Source organism: Rhynchophorus ferrugineus, unplaced genomic scaffold (assembly GCF_030347505.1).
Source record: "Rhynchophorus ferrugineus isolate W39M unplaced genomic scaffold, kcgeb_rfMv2 rfM2, whole genome shotgun sequence".
Taxonomy (NCBI): domain Eukaryota; kingdom Metazoa; phylum Arthropoda; class Insecta; order Coleoptera; family Curculionidae; genus Rhynchophorus; species Rhynchophorus ferrugineus.
In genome coordinates this window covers 11,504,243-11,529,989 of record NW_027472581.1, presented here as the reverse complement: position 1 = coordinate 11,529,989, position 25,747 = coordinate 11,504,243, and the positions used below count along the sequence as shown (strand labels likewise).

General features: G+C 32.8%; 1 protein-coding gene across 7 annotated transcripts in view; it reads left to right on the top strand.

The window, feature by feature from the left end:
• Sarm (Sterile alpha and Armadillo motif) overlaps positions 1-25,747 on the top strand; it is a 340,621-nt gene that overhangs the window by 153,540 nt on the left and 161,334 nt on the right. For 2 of the 7 annotated variants that reach the window (XM_076397193.1, XM_076397200.1), the window contains exon 1: positions 20,398-20,699. The exons of the other annotated variants lie outside the window; for them this stretch is intronic. In XM_076397193.1, the coding sequence (XP_076253308.1) occupies positions 20,628-20,699 (72 nt within the window). In that variant the 5' untranslated portion in view covers positions 20,398-20,627. Of the gene's footprint in view, positions 1-20,397; positions 20,700-25,747 lie in introns of those variants that run through there. 7 annotated transcript variants of the gene reach the window in all.

Sequence of the window (25,747 nt, the reverse complement as noted above, 5' to 3'; positions counted from 1 at the left end):
ATATATGTTTTTAGCATAATCTTGATCTAATTTTTTCCAGTCATCTTGGATAGCGCTTTTTAGTTGGTTAACTTTGTGAAATTGTTTAACCTTTGAATGCTCAACAGTTACTAGTTTACCCTAACTATTTTCAACAATATGAATGTCAGAGGAGTATGTTGGTCACTTTCAAATTTGAATAGTGTGTTGTGATAAATAGTCTAATGAATTTCGCAGCATAAACACCGGCATCTTCTCTTCTTTGTAAGGAACATAATTCTGACAAGCAATTTGTGTTCCATAATTAGCTAATTGTTCTTCAATAAATTTAATATACTTATACTATTAATTTTCCTATAAATGAATTTTATTTATGTCTTTCCTTAAAAACCTATAGCGGACCAACTTAAAAATTACTTCTGTAGCGACCCCTACGACCCTTCAGGCCACCACGCATTCACCTACAGCAAGTTCGAAGGTTGGCAACGCCGGTGGATTGGTACCATGCGGTTCCTGGCTATAAAAGACCACCACGACGTCGTCTCGCTCTCTCACTGTCCAAACTTCCCAAAGAAGCGATATTAAACCCTTTGGACGATTTCACAGACGCACGTCACTTAATCCCGAACGAACAATTCGGTTTCCGTGCTAAACGTTCATACCTCCATCAAGCTGCCCGTGTCGCAGCAACTATCCACCAGGTACTGATTGAAGGTCGAAAAACTGGAGCCATCGTCTTATATGTCTCCAAAGCTTTCGACCAAGTATGGCACCATGGTCCAATATTTAAAGCGAAACAACTAGGTCTACCAAATGACCTAATATCCCTGATAGATTTATACTTGGACGGTAGGTCCTTTCAGATGAGGTTCGGTGACGCAGTCTTCTCTCGTAAACAAATCTCTGCAAGAGTCCCGCAAGGTGCTCCATTAGCCCCAGCACTATTCAACCCTTTGGGGGGGGGGGTTGATTTCCCGCTCTACAAATTTTCCTATGCAGCATTTTATGCGGATGATACCGCTTTCTTCACAACCGGTTACTGTCCCCACGCAATACGCAATAGACTCCAATTACAACTGAACCAAGCGATAGCGTGGTACAAATTCTGGAAGCTACAGATAAACCCGAGCAAAACTCAGGATATTTTGTTCCGCCGCAAGAAGGAGCTCCGCGCCTATCGCCTCCAAATCGATAAAGTATCTATCCCATGGCTCCAGAAAATTTCATACCTTTGTCTCCAATTAGACCGCAGATTCCAATGGTCAGCCCAAATTCAGCACGCCATTTGTAAAGGAAATGGCGTGTACAGCCTACTATTTCCTCTACTCTGCAGGAAATGCAAACTTCCAATCCCACAGAAAGCGACTCTGCGATAAAATGCTAGTCCGTCCAATCTGCCTCAATGGGGCACATGTGTGGCACAGGTATGTCTCGGAGAGACAATTGACAAATTGACTACTCCAAGTGTTCCGATCCAAAAAAGTCCGTGTGTTACCCAGAGCCCCATGGTTTATGAGGAACGTCAATAGACACCTCGAATCAGGCATCCCGTTTGTGAAAAATTTCATAAACATGCTAAGTGTGAGGTTCTCTATAGGAACCTTAGAACACGACAACATCTTGATCAAATCTCTACCCGTCCACAAATCTCGGTAGTAAACAAACTACGACAGTCCCAGTCGTAACACAGACTCTGTCGCCCGTAAAACAACCATTTTGAACCTGAAGCGACATCAGCCGAAGACCATTTGGTTCTAGCTGGTCAACCTATTAAACGAAAAAAAAAACATCTCGCTCTCTTTTCTTTTCTCTATCCCCTTGTAACAGTACCACTTCTCCAGAGCTACCATACTTCCTCTACCTAACCTGATATCCCGTCCATTCTCCCGTCGACCACATGTATCAGTTTAAATCGAAATAAACAAGTATTTATTCAAACAGTGTTTTTAGTTCTCGTACATATTCCTTGCACAAAATCGTAGTGAGTGTTCGGACAAACAATCGCATCGACAGCCATTCATTTCTGTGGAGTCTTTACTGTCGTCTCTACGTACATCCCTGTGGTCGTTTCTTTAGGAGGGAGGTATTATGTAAGACGGCCCAGAGTATCCGGCCACATGGAAAACATATTTTTCTAACTACCTGATTGGTTAAAGAGTGAGACGGTTTGATCTGTTTTTACCATCAGTGTCGATATGTGTCGCCGTTCAACCACTCGCTTCTTGTTTTTTGAATAAATGAGTTTTTAAGTAAATTTTTTTTTGTTTAAAAGCCTTTCATATATTATAACTTATATACTTATATTTAAGATTATTTAATTTTTAAAAGCCCATCATCCTCTTTGGCTATTTAGGGTCGCACGGGTGCAATGCTGATACTAAATTAAATATACTACAGAAAAAATATGAACGTTGTATATAAAAACATAGCTGCCCGCTCCGACTTTGCACGGGCATAAAATATATATGCCTATGTCACTCAATGAAAACATGATTAAAATCGATCCAGTATTTTTGGTTCACTCATTACTGCCCTTAACCTGCACGCATTAAATTTGGAGTAAAACAATTCCTCTTCCCCTATACTTACTATGAAGATTTCCTGCTATCTTTGGATTATCTAAATTCATACAATTTTTATTACATTACACATTTTTAAACGCAAATTTTAAATTTGTAATATCTCCGAAAATATTTGTTTAATTTACATGCTGTAAGGAACCATATTGATCTATATTAATTGCACACTGCATTTAAGGTACTTAATTCGATAAGGATTAATGCCGTATTGCTTAAAATAGCTTCGTAAATAAGCCATTTTCTCACGTAAAAAGTAAACAATAAAAATAGTTAATGTGGGTTATCCGTAAAAGATAAACATATACCATCGCGGACTTTTTTGTAGACCTTTTTATGGTGTACAATACTGTAGTACATTAATTTGATCTAACTCGTAGGATTAGGCAGCGTTTTTGCTAATTGCTAAATAAGCCTAAAAAAAATAGGTTAATTTACGACATCACGTTAGAAACCTCTAAAATTAGCAATGTTGCCTTAGTATATTATGCATGTATTATACATACAAACCTTCCTCTTGAATCACTCTATCTATTGAAAAAAACCGCATCAAAATCCGTTGCGTAGTTTTAAAGATTTAAGCGCACATAGGGATATAGGGACAGAAAAGGCGACTTTGTTTTATACTATGACATAATAAAGACATTTAAATTAAAATAATAAATAATTCAAGTTGCAATAGAAGAGAATCACAAGAGCTGTATCAATCCCGCAGCCATCAAAAAGTTAATAAGCATGTCCAAGTGCTTGGGTTGGACCAGTTGTTCTAATGATTTTGGCATTCCGAGTTGCTGTCTTAGTATTTCAAGCTTTCTACAATCCAGAAAGATCTGCTCTGTTGTATTTGACATTGATCACATAGTGGAGGGTCTCTTCCTTTTAACAAATGCTCATGAGTTAGTCTGCTATGTTCTTTTCGCAGCCGAGCAAGAATGCTCAGTTGGAACCTGCAAAAGTTATTAATATTAGCACATTGATGAAAGACCCTCTTGATCTCCCACAACTTGTCATTTTCCATAAGGCAATCCCAATTTGGTTGATCCAGGTTTTTGTATAGAGTCACTATGTGTATTTTAGCGTCTTCTTTACTAAAAACAACGCTTAGTTTAATTGAATTTTCCTTTCTGCTCGCCAGTTATATTAGAGAGATTCGAGAGCAACCTTACCCTCACAACCTTTTAAACTCTTTTATTACATTACATTATCTTTATAAATTGTGGTTAAATTTCGGCCACAGGGCGATCACTAGTATATAATAAACCTTTATATTTTTTTTACTTTTAGTACTTAATTTTAAAGGTTCAGTTTTTGCGATTTCATTTTAAATATTTGTTAGAAATATCACTTTAAATATCGGACATTGTTCTCCGCGAGCGACATCCCAATCTTATACCCAACGGCTTTTGGTAACTGGGCGGAAAAAGCAACCCGGTCGTACATATCGCGTATTGCCGGCCGAAAATAAAACGGACATTAAGAAATCTAAAGGAAAACAGATGATGCGCTAAAATAAATTTATTTGGCCCAGTCTAAGATCGATGTTACGTAAGTCGCCCGGCGTACGCATCCTAATAGCGAATGTGCGTACGCTTGCCAACTAGCGGTGATAGCACACGACGATAAAACGGAACGCAACTGAAAATAAATACGGGCAGTTAGTTAGTTCATGAACCAAGATCCCGGCATGATTTTCTCAATGATTCATCGTAGTTTAACGATGTTTATAGCGTATCATAAAACCAGCGACACCTGTAACGTGTTATGGAGGGTATAGACATGAGGATTTGGTGAACAGTTTGAGCTGAATGGGTTTCAAAACTAGTTCAAAGTTATATTGCGTATCTATTTCTCTTAGTAATTCAATTGTTGCCACAAAAATATATATATAAGTGATAAATATGAGTTTATAACATTCTCATTAATATCAATCAATAATCAATTATACGTATAAAAACGTTACTAAAAAACGAGAGAATTTGAAATAAAAAATATATACCGAAAGGTCATTACCAGTTTTTTTTTTCGGAAATAGACTATATAATTTTCAAGAAAAGGCAAAAATATATTTATTCAAAGTCATATATTTAGTCATTTGATTCTAAACATCTTACCCATCTTTCATCTCAAATAAATTGTTTGTCTGCTGAAGAAAACCATTCATCGAGCCATTTTCTAACTTCTTCTTTTACTTCGGATCCATTCTGGACGTTTTTCTTTGAATGTTTCAAATTCACTTTTCATTACCTGTCACTATTCGATGCAAAAATGACTTCCCATCATACCTCTGAAGCATTTCACAAACGATTTTCGATTTTCCAATTGCTGTCATTCAAGTGATGTGGCAGCCATCCTTCCATGTTTTGGTTTGTCCCCATTGCTAGTTAATTGGTCGCAAATCGTTTCTTGTGTCACATTTAACGCTTCTGTCAATTGTTTTTGAGTTCCGGCTCAGTCTTCATTCGTTCAACGTTCTTTGTCTTGCACAAGGAAATCACCACTTTTGAATTTTCGAAACCACGTCTCACATGTTTTTAGGTTATAGAATGGTCACCATAAGTTTCTACTCACCAGTAAACGATATTGAACACATCAACATATAAAAATAGCCATCCATTAACCACACTGTTCACAATTGCTCTTTTGGCTTCTTTCTCACCATTTCTAATTTCAAAGTATTTAGTCAAAAATATTTTTGAGACTAGCGTATTTTTTGCTTAAAATACAGAGCAAATCCCATTAAATATAACAATTTTTAGGAAACAGTCACATACTGTGTTATTCTTAAGGCATTAGTTATCATATGAGTCTGGTATCAAGATGTTACTCCTTCATTTTTCCAATATATGTCCTAATGTGCTTGTTAGCAATTTTATATTTTTTAAGGAGGTAAATAAAAATGGTAAAATTTTGGAAATAACTCATTTTATTTAAAGAAGTATTGAATAAATCGAAATAATAAAAATATAATTAATATATGTACAGTCATTCTATTTTTATGAAAACATCATATTGCACATCATTATTTTTTATAAATTTAATATTGAAACTATATATAAATACCTCATATATATTTAAATTACTTTACATATTTGAACAATTAACAAGATCTCCAAGAACCATTTAAATAAACATTACCATAAAAATGCCAAAATCGTTTAGATCAAACCCAGCCAATATAGTTAAAACTAAACGAAAAAGCCTCCACTAATACGAAAGCAGTGAAATTCTCCTAAAAATTTCCAAATATGATCAACGATGATCGCTCCTATTCTAGGTCCACAAACCCCATTAATGAATTGACTTCCTGGAGCTTTCAATTAGCATATTGTACATTTACTAGCCTAAAATGAAGTCTCAGTCTATACATCATTATTTTTTCAAAACAAAATTTATTTACTTATACTCTTATATAATAATGCATTGTATTTTCCTTGTCATTAGGTCACTAGGGTGTTGTTGATACTTTTGTTAGCAAATTTAATTATTTAATAGTATCACTGTACGCTGTTCTTACATCTTAGCAAGATGCTCTCTAATTTCTTCTTCTCTGAATTTCGCATTCTTCGACTTTCACCCTCAACAAATTCTAACTACATCTTACTTATAAAATAAAATTTAAATCATTACTAAAATATATTATGTTTAAAATAATTATTACCAGTTACTACAATTTTTTCTACTATTATTGATGGACAAACCTCATTAATGACTTGACTACTTCCAACACAACAATAATCATTTTCTTCTCTGTTTTTGTTATCATTACATTTTGGCATATATTGATATTCGAAGTCGTTGAAAATCATGTGTTATAAACTTGACAGCTTACCACTATAAATAAAATTGATGCTGTTTGGATTTTATAACTTTTAAAAATATAACCTTACATTCTGCACTTACTCTCATCACAAATACAACAATTTAATTATTACTATAGAAATATTAATGTAACACAAAATCTAAATATCCTAGATTTTGTTGTTGTTTTGACTTGATCGACTGTATCGATCGACTCGGAAGGAATGTACCGCCATTAGAAAAGGAAGACAAAATAGTTTATTCTTATCTATGGTTTATTCTATGCAATAGAGTGCGCATGCGCCAAATCCGGAGATAGTTGTGGAGTAACGTATCCTGCACTCGTCAACTTTTATGTTCCTTATACTACTTAGCCGTTGTGTCTAAAATAATTTCAACGCAGTTAACAAATATTTCGCCTTCAAACCAGTCATCAAATTACTAGAATATACACCATGCAGTAAATATAAATTCATACCCTACACTTGTTTCTTTCCTTGACGGATGAATTACTTGATTACTCGATTTATAAATTTTTATTTCGTCGTTTTGTTATATCTATCTCATTGTGAAACTTTCATTTACGTACATACGGCCTTTTTTCTTGTGGCTGAACATATACAGAATTGTAAATGTTTGATATCTGTTCAGAAATATATTAATAGAATTTTAAAGTTGTATAAACATAAGAGTTTTATGAGATATTCCTACCATAATCTTCAAACTAATAGGATTTCAATCTTATTAATAATTTTTTCCTTATAATAACTTTGTTTATTATATTACATAAAAATTTGATATTGTTTAAAAAAAGCTCAGACGGTACATATTATTTAAGCAATAAACGTTGCTTTTCAGGAAAAAAGCATTGTACCCGTAATTGCGAAAAGTATGATTATAAACAAAAGAATACGTGCCTCCAAGCTAAAGGATGAAAATCGTTAAAATGATCTCTAACAATTCGCTTCGTTCATATCTGTATCCACCTTTAGAGGATTCGGTCGTACCGCCGGGTTTTCCACATAACTTTTGTTTTGTTTCCGTCTTGAACTGTGTGTGTGTCGTCTTTCCGCGAGCCTTTATACGGATCTCTTAATTTACGAGTTAAATAAACGCTCTTGCAATAAAATTCTCTGGCTTTGGTTTGGCTGTCGGTGACTTGAGCTCTGACGTCTTTTAAGATGCTTAACTCGACTTACATATACGGACTAAATAAATACCGAGCGAATACGTTGAAATACAGACCAGATGTAATTGGGAAAATATCTATTCATCATCGAATAAATTTGGGTTAATTCTTCAGCTTCAGAGTTCAGTTTCCTTGAATTCAAGAATTGGATAACAGAATCAACATTTTTCTTGTAGGAGATTTGCTTGTCATATTGCTGTATTTGCGATTTATTAAAGTGTGTTTAATATTATCAACATCTTTTTTTAGGTATGCTTAGTGCAGTCCTAATTATAAATTAATTTAGTATTATTAATTATATAATATTTTTCTGCAATGGGATCTGTATATAATGTAATGATACTGTACAACTTATAATCTAAATCTTATTCTAGATACTATTCTAACTTATTTAAACTCTATCCTAACTTATTCCAACAACTATTCTAGCTTATTCTAGAGATTATTAAATCTCACTCTATGTGTCTGTTAATCAGTTCGTATGGCAGTTTGCTTTTGAGCCTACGCACTTTACTCTCATCGCGCACATTTAACTGTTTAGTGAGTGCACTGGAATGCACTAATAGTCTTTCGGAGTACTTCGCACTAAATCTTATTCTAGATACTATTCTAACTTATTTTAAACTCTATACCAACTTATTCCAACAACTATTTTAGCTTATTTTAGAGATTATCAAATCTCACTCTATGTGTCTGTTAATCAGTTCGTATGGCAGTTTGCGTTTGAGCCTACGCACTTCACTGTCATCGCAAATACGCCAAATTACACTCGTTATCGGTTATATGGGGATATCGCGCTAAATCAGTTTGTTGGACTCGTAATATAGGGGGCATCGACGATGATTCGCAACACTTTATTCTGGAACCTCTGGAGGATATCTATGTTAGATTTGCTAGTAGTACCCCACAGTTCATTACCATAGGTCCAAATGGGCCTAAGTATTGACTTATACAGCAAAACCCTGTTATCTAATGATAATTTAGATTTATGCCTTCTCAGCCAATACATTTAGTTTAGTTTAAGCCCAAGCTGTTTGCGTTTTGTCACTCTATGTTTTTTCCATGTCAAACATCGATCAAAATGCATTCCCAGATATTTAACATTGTCTGCTTGCTGAAGTTCATGATTATTCAATTTTACTGATGGAAATGTTCTTCTATAAAGGGTGAATGTCCCATGGGTAGATTTTGTCTCATTTGCTTTGATACACTACGTTTTCAACCACAATTTGACTGTTAAGATGACGTTGGAGGTTTCTTTTGGCTGATATTGAATCCTCCTGTGATGATAACACCGCTGTATCTTCAGCATATGTTGCAATAGTAGCGTTTCTTGAGGTCGGTGGTTAGCTGTATACAATATCTATAACAATGGGCTAAAAATACTGCACTGCGGAACACCCGAATATATTGGATATAGGTCAGTGTATTCGTCACCCTGTTTGACAATAAAATGCTTGTCTGTGACGTACGATTTGAGCTGTTGAGAGTGCGTTTGGGTCAAAAGCCTTTTAAATTTAACATGCAGTCCAGTGTGTCACACCTTGTCGAAGGTCTGAGAAATATCGAGAAATGCAGCGGAGCAATATTCCCTTAATGTATAATTTTTCGAATAGTTTAGAGATCACAGGTAACAGCCTTATAGAGCCATAAGACGAGACGTCTTCTGATTTTTTTCCAGGTTTAAGAATCATAATGATCTGTTTAACACTAGACACAAAAGAATTAGTAGACCAGTCTGCAAATAACATCATTGTAACCAAAGACACAGAGGCAGTCCTTTTTTTATTTTACAAGGGCCGTGATGATGTGTAAACAAACATTGGCTTTACCATAAAATCACTTGAGGCGTTCAAACAAAACAAGACATTTAAACGAACCGCGGTTGGTGAGACTGCTGTGAATAAATTACCAATGTAATGTGAACCTAGTCTGTGTGATCTGTTACATATTCTAAGTAAGTTTTCTAAACCAAAATAAGAAAAATCCACTCATCATCATGTGAACTTGTTTATAAATAAGTACAAAATAATAAACAACACCTCATATTCATTGAGTCATGAACATGTGCATATATTTGACTCTTCCTTATCAATATTATTTTGTTTTGTTTCTTTTTTCTAACAGTTTTAAAATATACCGCAATTATCACGTGTTTAATCATATGATAAAAATATATACAACAGAAACAATTGTCGTACATTACATTTATTATTGGGTTACTAGTAGGTCGCGTTAAAAAAATGTAGAGCAGTTAATTTTCACAACCAAAGAACTGTAGTGATAAGTTGGAAGGCACTGCCAATCGAAGAGATTGGTTAATTAGATAAATATAAAACATATTTGGACTTATGGGGTTCAAATATGATGTTGTATTAAGACATCAAACAAACTAATAATCCAACGATGCCAAAACAAATGTCCTCCACTATTTACCAATACTTACCGCTACATCACCAATAATTAACTGCACGATGACCTCGAAATCCAATTGATTTACGAACTTATCCAAGATTTCTTCATAAAACACGAAATAAATGGTTGTTAAATCACAACAACGTGGAGGCAATACAGCTACTGGACAGCATACAGGAAATCAGAAGATTGAAGCAAATCAAGCCACTTGTACAGTGTTTAAGTGTTTACTCTTCAATTTATATTAACTAGTCTAATTTAATTTCAATTTAAGGAATACACACATTGATGTATTTATCCCGCTCTCTTCTTCCTTGTATATTGATACAAGATACAGAACAATAGTAGTAAATTAATTTCATAAATTAAAAATGTACTAAGCATATACAATCTAAGATTTAATAAAAAAAGTATATACCTAATTTGACTTATTTATAATATTAGACTATGATGTAGTTCCTTGATTGATAGGTGTATATAAGATTGAATATTATTTGTTTATGTTATATAACAAGATAAATGATTCAGTCTGTTGAACGGTATAAACAACAAAAGTAAACCAAGGTCGGGTATGGACTGCATTATCTACCGTCATACTCTTTTGTTCTGTAATAACAGATCCATATATGGAATCCAAATACAATATTATTCTAATAAAAGAATTTATTGTTTATTTTGGTGATTAACCGTTGCTATTAATATCTAAAGAATGTTTCTTTACATAACAAGTTGATCGGTTGGTTTTGTACTCGATAAGAGATTACTATTATTAAAATTTTCTTAAGAAATGTTGTTAATAAATTACCTCAGAATTTGTAAAATAATAAACTCAGATAACTGTTGATACTACTAAGACACGCTGAATATAAACTTTAATGGAAAACGAATATTTTGGCATACACACCTTATTATCTTAAAAATGTATTTGATTTGTTTATTATTATTTAATTATTACATTGTTTGTAGTCGTTTCCGACTAACCTACAATTTGTCTTTATGATAACTTATATCTAGATATATAACTAGGAGGACTAACTAACTCAGTATCTGGTGAAATAATGTTTATACATGCCACTGTTGAATTTTTTAATATATGCACCTCACTACACAATACTACACAAGATCAGATGGTTTGATTCTTTTGAGTCTGTGTCCTGTTCTGGTGTTATCCAAAAGTTGCAATATTTCAATATTAGTATGAGAATGGAGTCTTTCCTCATGCCTCCTTGCAATTCTCTTGATTTCTTGACTGACTGTGGGTATCTGAAGGTTTCTATATAGGTAATCAGTCCTATAGTATTTGGGTGCACCCACAATACCTCTCAGGACTTTGTTCTGAAAAATGTCTATTTTATTAATGTTACTCTTTGCAGAACATCCCCATAATTGAACTCCCTATGTCCATATAGGTTTGACTATTTGCTTATATAATAGTAATTTATTATGTACTGATAATTGTGATTTTCTTCCAATTATCCAATACATTTTCCTATATTTCAACTCCAGTTCTTTTCTTTTCTTCTTTATATGTTCCTTCCAGCGAAGTTTCGCATCAAGATTCATTCCGATATATTTAGCGTTGTTGCTATATCGAATGTTAATATTATTTAATGTTATTGGTGCTTGTACAGTCTGATTGTAGGTAAACTGCACATGCACAGATTAACTTTCGTTCATTTTTATTTTCCTAGCTCTCTCCAATTCTTTATATTGTCACATGTTGTAATTTTCGTGTGGCTTCTTCACTATTATCTCCGACAGCTATAATCGCAGTATCATCAGCAAATGTAGTCATCGTAACATTCTCAATTTGTGCTATATCACAAGTGTAGAGTAGATAAAGCATTAGCTCCAGTAAACTTCCTTGTGGTACACCTGCTTTAGCTTCTTTTATTGTAGAGTAACCTTCTTCGTGTTTAACGTGTTTATTGTAGAGTAAGCTTGTTTGACTCTAAAGATTCTGGTTGTAATGTATGATTTTAATAGTTCGGTGTGTTGTTTTGGTAACATTTTCTGTACTTTATGAACAAGACCTTCATGCCAAACCTTATCGAAGGCTTGTGATATACTCAAATACAAATACCCAGAACTATGTCAACATGGAAGTGCGCAGACTTCTAAATATGCATAATCTCATTAGACGCCTCATATGAAAATAAAACATGATCTTATTGTTATCTGAACGTTTAGTGCTTCAGTGGAAAATATCTTAGTTATAGTTAACAAATAATAGTAAAAATATGTTAATACAGAGAAACATTCATCGTTAGTTGTACACATGCAAAATTATTACGAAAAATCAGTAATATCCAGTTTATTGTAACATCCAGTATATTTTCCAGAATTAGCTCTTTCTAAATGTCAGCACACATTAAAAAAATGTAAGTAGAAAACACAGTATTTTGCAAACAAATTCGCACTTTAGTGATGGAATTCATGAATTAGAAGATCCCTAATCTGGAGTGTAACAAATCCTTCAATAATTACCGGGCGCCAATAAAACAAGAACTTTTTTGTAAAATTCAACTTTATTAACCAAGACCATCTAGAGATTGTTTTAAATATGTATTTGGTGTATTTGGTATTTGCTTTCAAAATAGGCTTTAGTTTAACTTGTTAAATTGAGCCAAGCCATGTTCCCTGAAGTATTATTTTGAGGTCTTGACATCAGTTTGTCCACTCAGATGACCATCGTTTTGATTCCAGAGTGAACTGATTTCACATATCGACGCCAAAGTTCCGGTTTATTCCGTTTAAATAGGGCCAAACAGCTCAGAATCATCAACACATTCTTGTATTCGGCCAACGCAAACGCGGCGCCCATTTTGAACAGAGTTCTCTCATGGTCAAATGCTCATGCAATATAAAACCAACACTTTCTTTTGATATCCTTACGATGTTAACAAACTTACGCAACTACACTTTTCGATCATTCAAAACGATTCCGTGGATTTTTTTGATATTTTCGGGTATACCACCTAATTTGAACGTCCACTGCGTTCTGCATCATTGGTACCCCTACAACCTCGTTTGAATTCAGCAAACCAACGTTTTATTGTTGTTACTGATGGAGCGGAGTCCTTATAATACTTGTAAAACAATTGCTTAGTTTAATCGGTATTTTTCGGATAAAAAAGACAGTGTAAAATTAAAACACGAAATTATTTTTTGAAAATAACAAAAGTAGTGTCATTCTTAGTACAATAACTCACAAACCTATGAGTACAGTACGATCTATGTGTTAGGCCCAAAGCTTTCCAGCCCATGTGTTAAAACATTTTATCTAAACCAGCCTATAATGTTTAAAAATTACATCAAACAAGGGTATGTGTGTTTGTGAAATCTCCAACTCATTGCACAAATCTTATAACCTACGTAAATTGTTAATTGATTCAATTAAGGCAATTAATCGATCGAAATTGGAATTGATATAATAGCACGATTTAAATCCGTAAACACATAGACATCTGCTCTTTAAAAAGGATACGGAATGATGATGATTGGAGTGGAAGATGATCGATTTGGCCTACACGTCCAGCGTCGATCAACTTTATTGAAATTTATTGTGTAACTCGAAAACAAACTTGTGTAATTATATTAACTATATATATAATTCCCGTATTTTAAATAGCTACAGGCACGTTGGGCCATCTGTTCGTGAGAGGACGTACGAATTGCAAGTCATCCTTATGGGACCGACGAGTTATTGTGCGTGAAATTAGTTAAACTGTAGACGTTTCAACATAACGTGTGGGATCTACAGTGTGAAGAATTACAAATAAACAACCGCGCAATTACAAAACAACATTTAATCGCACTTTTGTTGACTTATTTTCTCGCCCAACAATTTACATAATTACAATATGGGTTTTTAGATTTCAATTATCTTTTGTTACACGTATATTGTAATAATTTTATATGTTCATTTCTCAGCTTAATATAAGTCATTATTATTTAAACGATTTCATTAAAACCCCAAAAAAATTATCTAAATGAGAGATGTATACTACTTTATATATAGTCTAGTCTAACAGTCAACTCACGTCATCACGATGTCTAATATATTGCCGTTCGTAAATCCGTTTTAAAATCAGACAATATTTTCCTTCTCGTTTTATTAAAAAGAGATAATGCTGTTTGAAACGTTCGAACGTTTAAGCGAATCAGTCTATAAAATTTATCTGATTTTCAAACGTCTGAGAATTTCCTCAAAATATTAATGATAATAATGACATTATTACATTATTTTCGCAATTTTCTTGTTTTGATAACTTTCAAATCGCTGCTTAATATCTGTGATTACGCTGATTGAAAATATCGAAGCCATTAGATAGTCAAAGTTGGAAACGGATTGCGTCTCTAATAAATTATTTTGAGCAGGAACTAGATAATATATTTATTATATGTACTAACATGTCAATCGAAAAGTCTCCGGCCTGACACATAGATGGCGCTATTAGAATTAAATCCATATGTTTTTTAGTTAGCCCTAACCCTCAAAAGATGCGTGTATAAATTTGACAGCTGTCGGATTATTAGTTTGTGAATTATAGCATTTTGAGTGAAGCAACTTTTGTTATTGTGAAAAAATTAATAAAAAGGAATTTCGCGTGTGGATAAAATATTGTTTTTTGAAGGGAAATATACAGTGGAAGAAGAAACTTGGCTTGATGCCGAGTTTCCGGACACCGTCCCAGATAAATCAACCATCAAGGATTGGTATGCTATGTTTAGACTGGTGAAAGGAGCACCGAAGACGGTGAACGCAGTGGACGCCCAAAAGAGGTTGATACCGACGAAAACATTTAAAAAATCCACAAAATGATTTTGAATGGCCGTAAATTGACACTGTATGAAATAGTAGACACTCTAAAGATATCAGCTGAATGTGTACATCAAATCATTTACGAATATCTGGGTATGAGAAAGCTTTGTGCGAAGTGGGTGCCGCGCGAGCTCACTTTTGACCAAAAACAACGACTAGTTGATGATTCGGAGCCGTGTTTTGATTGATTAAGAATTTTTACATCTATATGATAATAGATGGCTCCATCATTTCACTCCGAAGTCCTATCGACAGTCATCCGTGTGAACTGCACACGATGAACCCAAAGCGTGGGAAAACGCAACAGTCGGTTAGCAAGGTTATGGCGTCTGTATTTTGAGATGCGCATGGAATCATTTTCATTGACTACCTTGAAAAAGGAAGGATCATCAACAGAGACTACCACATAGCGTGATTGGACGGTTTGAAGAACCAAATCGCCGAAAAACGGCCGCATTTGAAGAAAAAAAGCGCTGCTTCGTCAAGACAATGCACCGTGACAAAAATCCATGAATTGGGCTTTGAATTGATTGCTTCCTGGAGATTGCACCTTATTTTCCAGATCTGGTCCCCAGCAACTAGTTCCTGTTCTCAGATCTCAAAAAAATGCTCGCTGGGAAGAATTTCGTCGAAGCAAAGGACAAATCGTACTACAAAAATGGTATCGAAAAGTTGGAGCGTCGCTATAATCAGTGTATCACCCTTGAAGGGAATTATGATGAATAAAAAAAACTAATTTTGCTAAAAAATGTGTTTTACTATGGTAGGCCGAGAACTTTTCAATTGACCTGTTATTTATCGTGATAAAACATTTATTCATTTAATGTAAATGTGTTATACTATTAAAAATAATTATTATTTTCTATTTATCTATTATTATAAATATACAGATAACTAATAAGCACATTCAAGCACATTAATATTGGGAATATATTAATGTTTTTTTATATTCAATATTAATATAAGCGAAAGGAAGACATACATTTATGGATTATTTCATGATAATTTTCGTTGATTGTAAAAATGTGGATACTCTCCTTGGCCGATATAAAAGAACATTTTTATAGAACAGAGCGCTAGCTAGATCCCGCCAAGGCGCAACTCTACAAGGTAGCCATTCGTTAGAGAAAAATTATTTAACGATAATGCTAGTTACGTTATTCGCTTATGTACGTTATAAGAATTTATTTTCACTAGTATTTCAACGATTTCCGTCGATATTTAATGAATACTTATTTAACGATGTCGAGAATAAATCAAAGCGCCGCAAATATAACATTAATTGGTTAAGTTTCAAACAGGGGGTCTTTTCTTAATACTTATGTGCTGGCTAAGGCATAAGTACTGACATCTAAACGTAAACAATTGCAAATAAAACTGTTCGTGTGTAGACTGAGAATTGCTTTTTGATTCGATAAAAATGGCGTCGAAAGATCGGAGTGATAAGTATTTTATTACATATACAAATATGATTACGTCCTTTTTTTAATATTCCTTATGCGTATAGTAAAATACAAATTACTTTTAGCGTGTCTCATCTTAAGCTACAAAATGTTGCTTCTAGGTCAGGCAATATAGGGATTTTCTAATATATGTAGATTTTCTATTGTAATTTTAAAGTCTTGTCCACGTTAGATACTTTTCCGCGTCCTTTTGGAAGTCCATGACTTATGGAGGCCTTCGTAATTTATTGAACGGAACTATGTTTCCCTTAATCGTTTTTGCTCAATCTTATTCTGTTTTCCAAAATTCTGGCGGCTGGAAGCTTACCCGGCTAATGTGGTCATTCTACTGTCCTCCATTTTTGTTGAAAAAACTCTTTCTCTTTCGACCTTTCGCAACTGAATTTTTGGCCTCTTGTAAGTCCCCTACAATTAATGAAATGCAAGTGATTTAAGGAGCAATATACTTCGAAGTCATATCCTCAAATACTTATAACATATAGATACCTCATAACTGTAGATACCCTCCAAAGCTTTTGGATGGGCCAATTAAAATTTCACCTCAATTAAATTATAAGAAAATTATAAAATTAGTGATATTGATACGAAATAAATGAAGAATTATAAAGAAATTAATAGTTATAAAGAATCCTTTTGGAGTGTATTAATCTATCCAGCTGTTACTTCATTCCTTCAATTTCCTCCACCATTAACACACTATTGTTCCTTCTTGTTGTTCAATCTTCCAATATCCTTCTTAGATAGATTTATTGTGCTTATTCTGATTGTTTCTTCAAGATATTAATAGTTTTTGTTTCCTAAATAGTTTATAGCACTCATTATACTCGAAAGCAGTGTAAATATTATAAAATTCTTTAATTATAATCAGCCATGATTCCTACTGCAATTTTTATTATAATTCTTAGTCTACAAACCCCATTAATAGTTTAATTACCATAATAGCCTAAAACGAATGGGTAATTGTACTTTTCAGCTTAAGGAAGTCCCCACATACTTACATACATCATTACATAATACATCATTATTTTTACAAACAATACTGTTACTTATATTCTTATATAAAAATGCGGTCTCTTTTCCTTGTTTGTTCCATCCTTCCACCTTCAGAGAAGTAGGACATTAAGGCGTCGTTGATGATTTTATGTTACTCTTGTTAGAAATTTTAATGTTTCCGAAGTATCACTCTCCACTATACTTGCATCCTCAAACTCCTGTTTAATTTCTTCTTCCCTTATTCTAGTTTCATTTTCTTCGACTTTCACTCCCAACAAATTCTACATAGGCCTATAAAATAAAAATTCAATCATTACTTATTCTTAATGTAAGAACCTCATTAATGAAATGGCTGCTTCCGATATAGCAAGAATAATTTTCTTTCCTGTTCTTGTTATCGTTTTAAAATTTGCTGCTATTTTGGGCGACATTTTGGCATATGGTGATTCCTATTTGATGTCATTGAAAATGATTTCTTATAAATTTGGCCGCTAACTTTCCTACTAGATATACAATTCATACTGTCTGGATTTTACAACTTCTACAACTAAAAATTCTACCTTGCATTCTGCATCTTGCAAATATCTGGGACATGTTTTAATCTAAATGCTGTATTGATCAAGTTGGTGAGTTTTATAATTCCCTTTCTTGGTAGTTTTTGCAGTAATTCTCCTGTTATTAAATCGTAGCCTGGTGATTTCCTGGGGTTAATGTCAGTTTTAATAACTTTTGTTAACTCTTTCGGCATGACTAATTAAATTAACTAATTAAACTAATTCAATCATCGAATTTTCAGCTTCTATGTACGGTAAATTATGTTCAATATTAGCTTCGTTTGGTTTGAAAGTTTTTTCTAGATATTCAGCAAATGCTTCTGCTTTTTGGCGATTGTCACGTGCCCAATTCCCACATAGGTCTCTTATAGGTGGACTGTGTAGACATGGGCGCTTTAGATGTTTTGTGGGTTTCCAGAGTAAGTAATCAATTTCTTTATCATCTGTTAAATTTCTGAGATAGTCATTTATGGTTTTGTTTTTTATTTCCAGTATTTCTCTTTTCAGTCTTTGGGTTATATTGTTTAAACTATTTTTATTTTCTGGTTTTCTGTTTTGTTGCCATTTTTTTCGTAATTTACGTTTTTCAGCTACCATTTCCTTCACTTCTTTTGGATAATTAATTCCTTGAGTTGTACTCTTAATTTCTGGAGTATTATTCCAAGCAGCTTGTTGAATATCTATTACGAATTTTTCTGCTTCAAGATTTAATTGTTCAGTTGTCTTGAGGGGAACATTTAGTTGAATTCGTTTGTTCATTTCTTCAGCAAATCCTTCCCAGTGTGTTCTCTCGTTTGTTTGTTAACTTTGGGTTTCTTTCTTTTCTTATTATATTTTCGCTCAACGTCAGAATCACTGGCGTATGATCTGAACTTAGCTCAAAATTTTCTTCGACTTTTATATAGTTGGATGTTATGTTTCTTACTATGAAGAAATCTAACAGGTCTGGGGTTTTCTCTTGATCAGTCGGCCAATAAGTTGGTTTTCCTGTTGACATGTAACTACATCATAGTTCAGTAGCTGCTTTATGCAGTTCATTGCCTTTAGTTGTTGTCATTCTGGATCAATCATTCTGGATCTAGTCATTCTGACATTCAAATAATTTTCCTTTTTTTATTGTATCTTGGAGGACAATAAATTGCGGCTCTTGTAACCTTGTATCAATCCCAAAAAAATGATACAATAAATACATTGTGTCCAAAAGATATAATTTTTTTGTATTAAACCCAGGGCGTGAAATAAATCTTTACGTTTAATTTGTCTTATTAAAATTATTATTATAAAACAATCCCATATCTTAAATAAATAACAGAGATCAAAATAAATTATACAGCTAATTACACAATAAATGACAAGAAAATAAATAAGTACTGATAATGGTTAGTATTGGTAATCTCAATAATGGACAATAACGATGGTAATAAATGGCAATAATCGAATGACCAGGATGGTTAACATCAATCTTAGTCCATTGTGGTCAATAACATCAATGCACAACAGTCATCAGACAATAACGATAGTTGGATACGCTGCCACCAAGAGCCAACAGAAACTACTTTCAGTGACATTTATGTAAATGCTTCAAATTATCTACAGATAACTACACATCAGTAACTCTAGTCACTTTGGCGTTAGTTTCTAGATTATAAAATATTTATAGTTTATATTTACAGTTGTAAACATAAAATTATTGTCTTTAATTTGGCATAATCTAAGAATTATGGAGAGTATACGACGATTCGAAGAAATAATAAAATAGAGGAGAATAAAATAGATAACGATAAATGGATAAATAAATGAATTAGTAGAGGATAATGAACATAGAATGATAAATGGAATATAATAAATGGAAATAATAAACAGAAATAATAAATAGAGAATAATAAATGGATATTTAATAAATAATACATGAGAACTAAAAAAAGAAAACTGGAATACTCTGCGAACAAACTCAGTTTGGGAGGCACAGAACACAGTTAAATCAACTGAATAAAAAGTGTAGTGATTCTGAACTTCGCGTCTTCACAAATGAACTCTTATGAAGTTCTAACGACCCTTGGACATGTTAAGATACTTTACATTATCATTCAAACCTTAATTAAATACCCAAAATTAAAAGGTTTAAAATATCGAAATTCCAGATGCAATCCTAAATACCATAGATATTCGGAACGATTTATAATTTCCTTGAATGCTACTGTCTTTATCTGTGTTTTAAGAAAAATAAATTGAGAAAATATAAAGAAATAAAACTCACTTTTACACGTTTTAAGAGGAATTTGTATCAGTAATAAGAATAATGCCTTTAATAACGTGTGGTAATAATACAGTAGAAGAATCGGATGGGCCTTGACCGACATAAAATTCCGATTTTACCTAAACAGTCGACAAAAAATAATCGCATTCCAACGATGATAAACGCTCTATATTGACACAGGTTTCAACGCCGAAGCTGGAACGCATCCGTCCTGAAAAGGATTTTCCAAAGTCGTTCGGCAACTCTTTCCTGCTTCTCGGAACGGAGCAGCGCCAGCAGCACGAGGAATATTTCGAGACGTAAGGAAAGAGAGGGGAGCTTAAATAGACCGCGGCTTCCACCCATAGAACAGTACAACTCGAAACTACCGTTCGAATCGTAGTGGGTCGCGTTATACGTCCGGTGTATCATCATCTCTTTCGTTGGGAGTTCATGCGAACCGTCCGATTCGAATCCGACGATCATTTTGCGATTTCCCCCTGACGCGTGTCGATTTTCATTCTATTTCCCGATCCGCATCTGTGTTATGTGTGTTTGATTGTGCGCCAGTTTGTTATTCAATTAAATGAACAACGATAATGGTGGTGAACAAGTACACGATGCCAGCACAACCGAATATAAACATGAGGCGTTTCATTATAAACAGGAAGGTTCGTAGTTCTTTTTCTATAAGTCCTTCGTGTCACTGTTTCATACTCTTAAACGTCATTGATTCTAATCCGAATGACATTAGGACATTAGTAGCTTAATTATTACTAATAAATAGTACACTAGACAGAATTATTGAAGTATTCATCTCTTTATTTAAACTATCAAAACCTTTATTGTTTCTGTTAAATATTAATACAGAGCTTTCATTATTTAAGAGCAACAATTATAACCACCTGTCGAATATGCTTTTTACTGGTATTATTCTCGTACCTACATCTAAATACCATGTAATACGAATGAACATAATTTGCACTATTTTACTCGATTTAAAATAAGTCATATATCAGTGTTCTTCTAATCAGTTCCATTAAAATTATGTTAGTATTACATTGAAATGATTGTTCTTTCATTCAAGGAGTTACAATGTCCTTTCATTTATATATAGAGAACATTTTCAGTTATATATACAATTGTTGTGTTAACTAACACCTGTTTGAAACTGCTAAATAAAAATCTTATTATACTACCCAAAACTATTGAAATTGTAAAAGAAACAAGGCAGATATTTATTATGTCTCTATTTAAACTACTGAAACGTTATAGTTTATGTTAATTATTAATTTAGAGCTTTCATTATTTATGAATGTGATAAAAGTGTTGTAGCTTAGCGCAGAAATTCTTATCACTAACTATATACCACCTGTTGGATATGCTTTTTACTTGCATTATTCACGTACCTATATCTTAATATCATCCAATATTAATTAACACAATTTATATCATTTTATTTATTAATAGACCATATATTGGTTTAATTTAAATAATTCCATCAATGTTGTGATTGTAATTACTTTGATTTGATTTTTCTTTTATTCAAGATATTAGAAAGTGCTAGAAAAGTTTTCATGTTTATGCATTATTATTGTATTAAATAACATCTACTTGAAACTACAAAATATAAATATAAATATACATATATAAATCTTGTTATACTAAACGGAACTGTTGACTTTTTAAAAGAAATAGTATCAGTAGTTATTTCTCTATTAAAACTATCAAAACGTTACTATTTATTTTAAATAATTATTTAAGAATATTATATAAATATACCCGTATATTAGCACGGAACATCCTACTATTATTACCACCTGTTGGATATATTTTTACTGACATTGTTCTACCAATATCTTAATATCTTAATATTAATGAACACAATTTACACCATTTATTCACCACATACTAAGCCTTATATAAAATTTATATTATAATTCCATTAAAATTACGCTGGTAATTACTTCGAAATGATTTTTCTTTTTCTGAACGTCCTGCTACGTATAAAGAACATTTTCAGTTATATATATAATTATTTGTATTCAATAACACCTATTTGAAGCTGCCAAATGCCATTTTTATAGACGTTATATATAAATTCAAATTCAAAATTTATTATATCTAATTATTGTATAAATATTCTTCTTTTTTATAATCAATTACCATACGTAATGCCGCAAGGAAAACAGTTCATTTATAGTGAATAATTAAAACAAATATGTACATAAAGAAAATTTGTAACGAATGATTCATAAAATCACCATTAGCTTCATTCATACCGAACAAACAATAGATGCATTTGACCCTATACATTCCAATTATTTAACTTAAAGATCCTGTTAAATCATTTATTAATTGATTAGTTAATTTTGGATATTATGTAGTATTATGTACAAGAAATTAAAAATATACATGGCGATTTACAATCTAAACTAAAATGAACCAGTTGTTATATTAATTGATGTATTGTTGTAGGAAAAAATAGTATGGACAAATAAAAAAAAATTTCCGATATTTTTTAAATTTTGATATTAGGTTTACTAGGAAATCTCGTAACTAAGCGCGGTAATTGTAAAAACTCCAAGTAGTTTGAAATTTTAATTAAGAAAAAATTAAATATTATAATATATTTTTGTCAACAAAGTATGCTTTTATTAGGTGCTGCATGTATTCTGATCGTTTTTCACTTTAAACAATGATTTATTATTATTAGCATTAATAGATGCGAAGCATTAGTGTTCAATTGAATTATTCTCTGCACACAATATACGGAGAAACTTTTTACCCTTAAGATTGTCCTAGTAGATCCATTCATCTCACATTTCATTGAGAGGGTTTTAAAAATCATTTTTAGTCAATTCATATGATGCTTTGAGAGTATGGGCTGGGTTTTCGTACAATAAGTCTTGTAATTCATTTTAACGAAGGAACATCGCCATAAGGAAACAATGGAGTAACCAACTTGGAAAGTAATGAATGTCGAACACGCAATTTTGAACGTTCCATGATTAGCATCTATATACGCTGAATAACTAAATATTACTAAAGGGAAAACTATTATTTTATTGTCGAATTTAACAGTTGTTTACCTTGATACATCGTATTTTCTCCAGTAGATGTTGCTGATCAAAATCTATGCAACCACTTAATATAATTTCACGAACAGAAAATATTAAAGCTGTGAAACTGGTGTTCTAATTAAGGTTCCAATTCTAAACCAAATACTATATCTACAATTAATCAACTTTGAACGTTGTTAATTATCTAATTTAAATATTCAACCAGCCATTGTCTATACAAATTGTTCTGTTCAACAAAAACCGAAACGAAGTAAAACATCTCTCATCCTCCTCGTCCGTGTGTTCGTCACAGTACAGCGAGCAATGCTCCATCAAGCAAAGTGTTGTTTCTTGCTTGGCTTGTTAAATAATTAACGCATAAATTTTGTGCATGTAGTTTTACAGCGAAAAGAATGTATTCGGGTTAACTGCGTCAAGCTTAAAATAACGAAAAAATCAAGCGAACTTGCCCATACCGAGTATAATTTCGGTGTGGTGAGTGCCCAACTGTGAAAGCTTCCTCTTAATTAGAAATTAAAATAGTGTACGGCATCCGGATATGGGAATTGAACGGAATCGGTATCGTACCGACATACGATTTTATTTTGAATTGTGGCACCTACAGAAATAATATTCTCATTCGATTATTATTAATTTATTAATATATTAGCCATAAATTAGTTTTAAATGGTGTTTTAAATTTGAAGCTCTATTATGAAAAATCGGTACAATTCAATAATCGACTTCGAAAAAGGAGGAGGTACTATGTTCGGCTGTATATTTTCGTTTTTAATGTATGTTTACCGATTTCTTCGTCAATTATGGACCGATTTTCAAAATTCTTTCGTGATGGTCCCATTGGAACCAAAACAGGATCTTTTTTGGAGAAGGGGGTAAAGCGAGAAAAACGCTCAAAAATCAAAGGCACATACACATAAGTTTTCCCATATGTTTTATCTAAAATAATCAGATATTTGTTTGTAATGTTATTGCTGAGCTGATGTGGCGAAAAATCGGAAGTAATTCAGTGTAAATCCATTCAGTTCGCTTTTTAAGCACTAACTTTACGATATGAGACGTCGTAGAAACAAAGAAAGTAACTGTTTGGCATGGTGTATTGTTTAGAACGTTATTCTCACACGCGGAGGTGGCGGCTTCGATCCTTAACGGAGGCAGCAACCTTTTTGTTCTAGTTTGGTTTGAAGGTAGCGGGCCCCGTATCCTGAGGCGCATCTTATTTTTAATCATCGTTTCTTCATTGAATTCGTCGTTCGTTCTTCATCGTTTTCTCCATTTTTACTCATAAGGGCTGCACTTTTAATTGGGCTATTCATTGTAACACTTAATAAAATAACTGCATGATTTATTGAGTAAAAATTGAACCGACTTAAAAAAAAAGGAACTCACTAAAAATTTAAAAAATAATCAAACTGAGATTTTTAATACAAAAAAAAAAACGTTTAAATTAAAATAGGTACCTAATAATCGTTGTAATAACTAAATAAAAACAAACAAAAAACTTATTTAAGCTATCTACTACACGTATTTTATATTTTACTATATACACACAATTTAGCTTAATACCTACCTAAAGCTATTTATCTATTTACAATATTATTTTAACTGCTACCAACTGATCAGTTTGAAGTGGGTACCGAGTCCAAACAATACAAAAATGATAATAAAATTTTGTGACATATACACAAAATTAAATTACGAACAAAGCACATTTCATTTGTCGTGTTAAAATTATTTTATTTTATTCAAGGTGTTGTCCATCGATAGCCGCTACTTTTTCTCATCTTTGAGACAACGCATTCAATCTCGAAAGCACGATGTATGGCTATCAAATTTCCGAATAACTTACAATTGGTCTCTAGAATCAGTTCAAACTAAGTACTTATCTAGAAAGGCCTATTGGTTCTTACTTAGTCTCTAATAATATGAAGTTAGTATCACTTTTCAGTGTTACCATTTACTGCATATTACTACACAACTATCCAAGTTCGCACGGTTTTGTTTTCTTGAGTCTATATCCTAGTGCAGTATTGCCCAAAAATTGCAGCACTTCGGTAGAAGTGGAGTCTTTCCTCATGTCTTGTTGCGAATTTCTTTACTTCTTACATGATAGTTGGAATCTGAAAGTCTTGGTGTAAATAATTGTTCCTATAGTATTTGTTCGCATCCACAATACTTCTTAGGACTTTATAACTGAATTGCTTGAATATTTGAATATTTACTTGTACAGCAGCAACTTATTATGTACGGACAATAACGGTTTAGGGTTTCTTCCAAATAATCAGTACATTTTTTATATTTAAAATTCGAGTTCTTTTGTTCCTGATATGCTCTTTTTAGTTTTTGTTTCCAGATTCATCACACGGTACAGTTTGGTTGTAGGTGAATTCAATATGTAGTGATTTACTTTCTTAACGTTTACATAAATATTGAAAGTATTAGACGTTTCGTACTAACCCGGGTGAATAGTCGCTCTCGCTTCCAAGAAAGTCGTGGGTTCGAATCCCGTTCTAGGAATGGATGTTTGCAATTGTTTAGGCAAGAGCACACAGTTTTCTTGTTAAATCATTGATATGACTAAACAATACGATGTGAACAGTATTTGTTCAATGAGTTATATAAGCTCGATATTTTCGCAT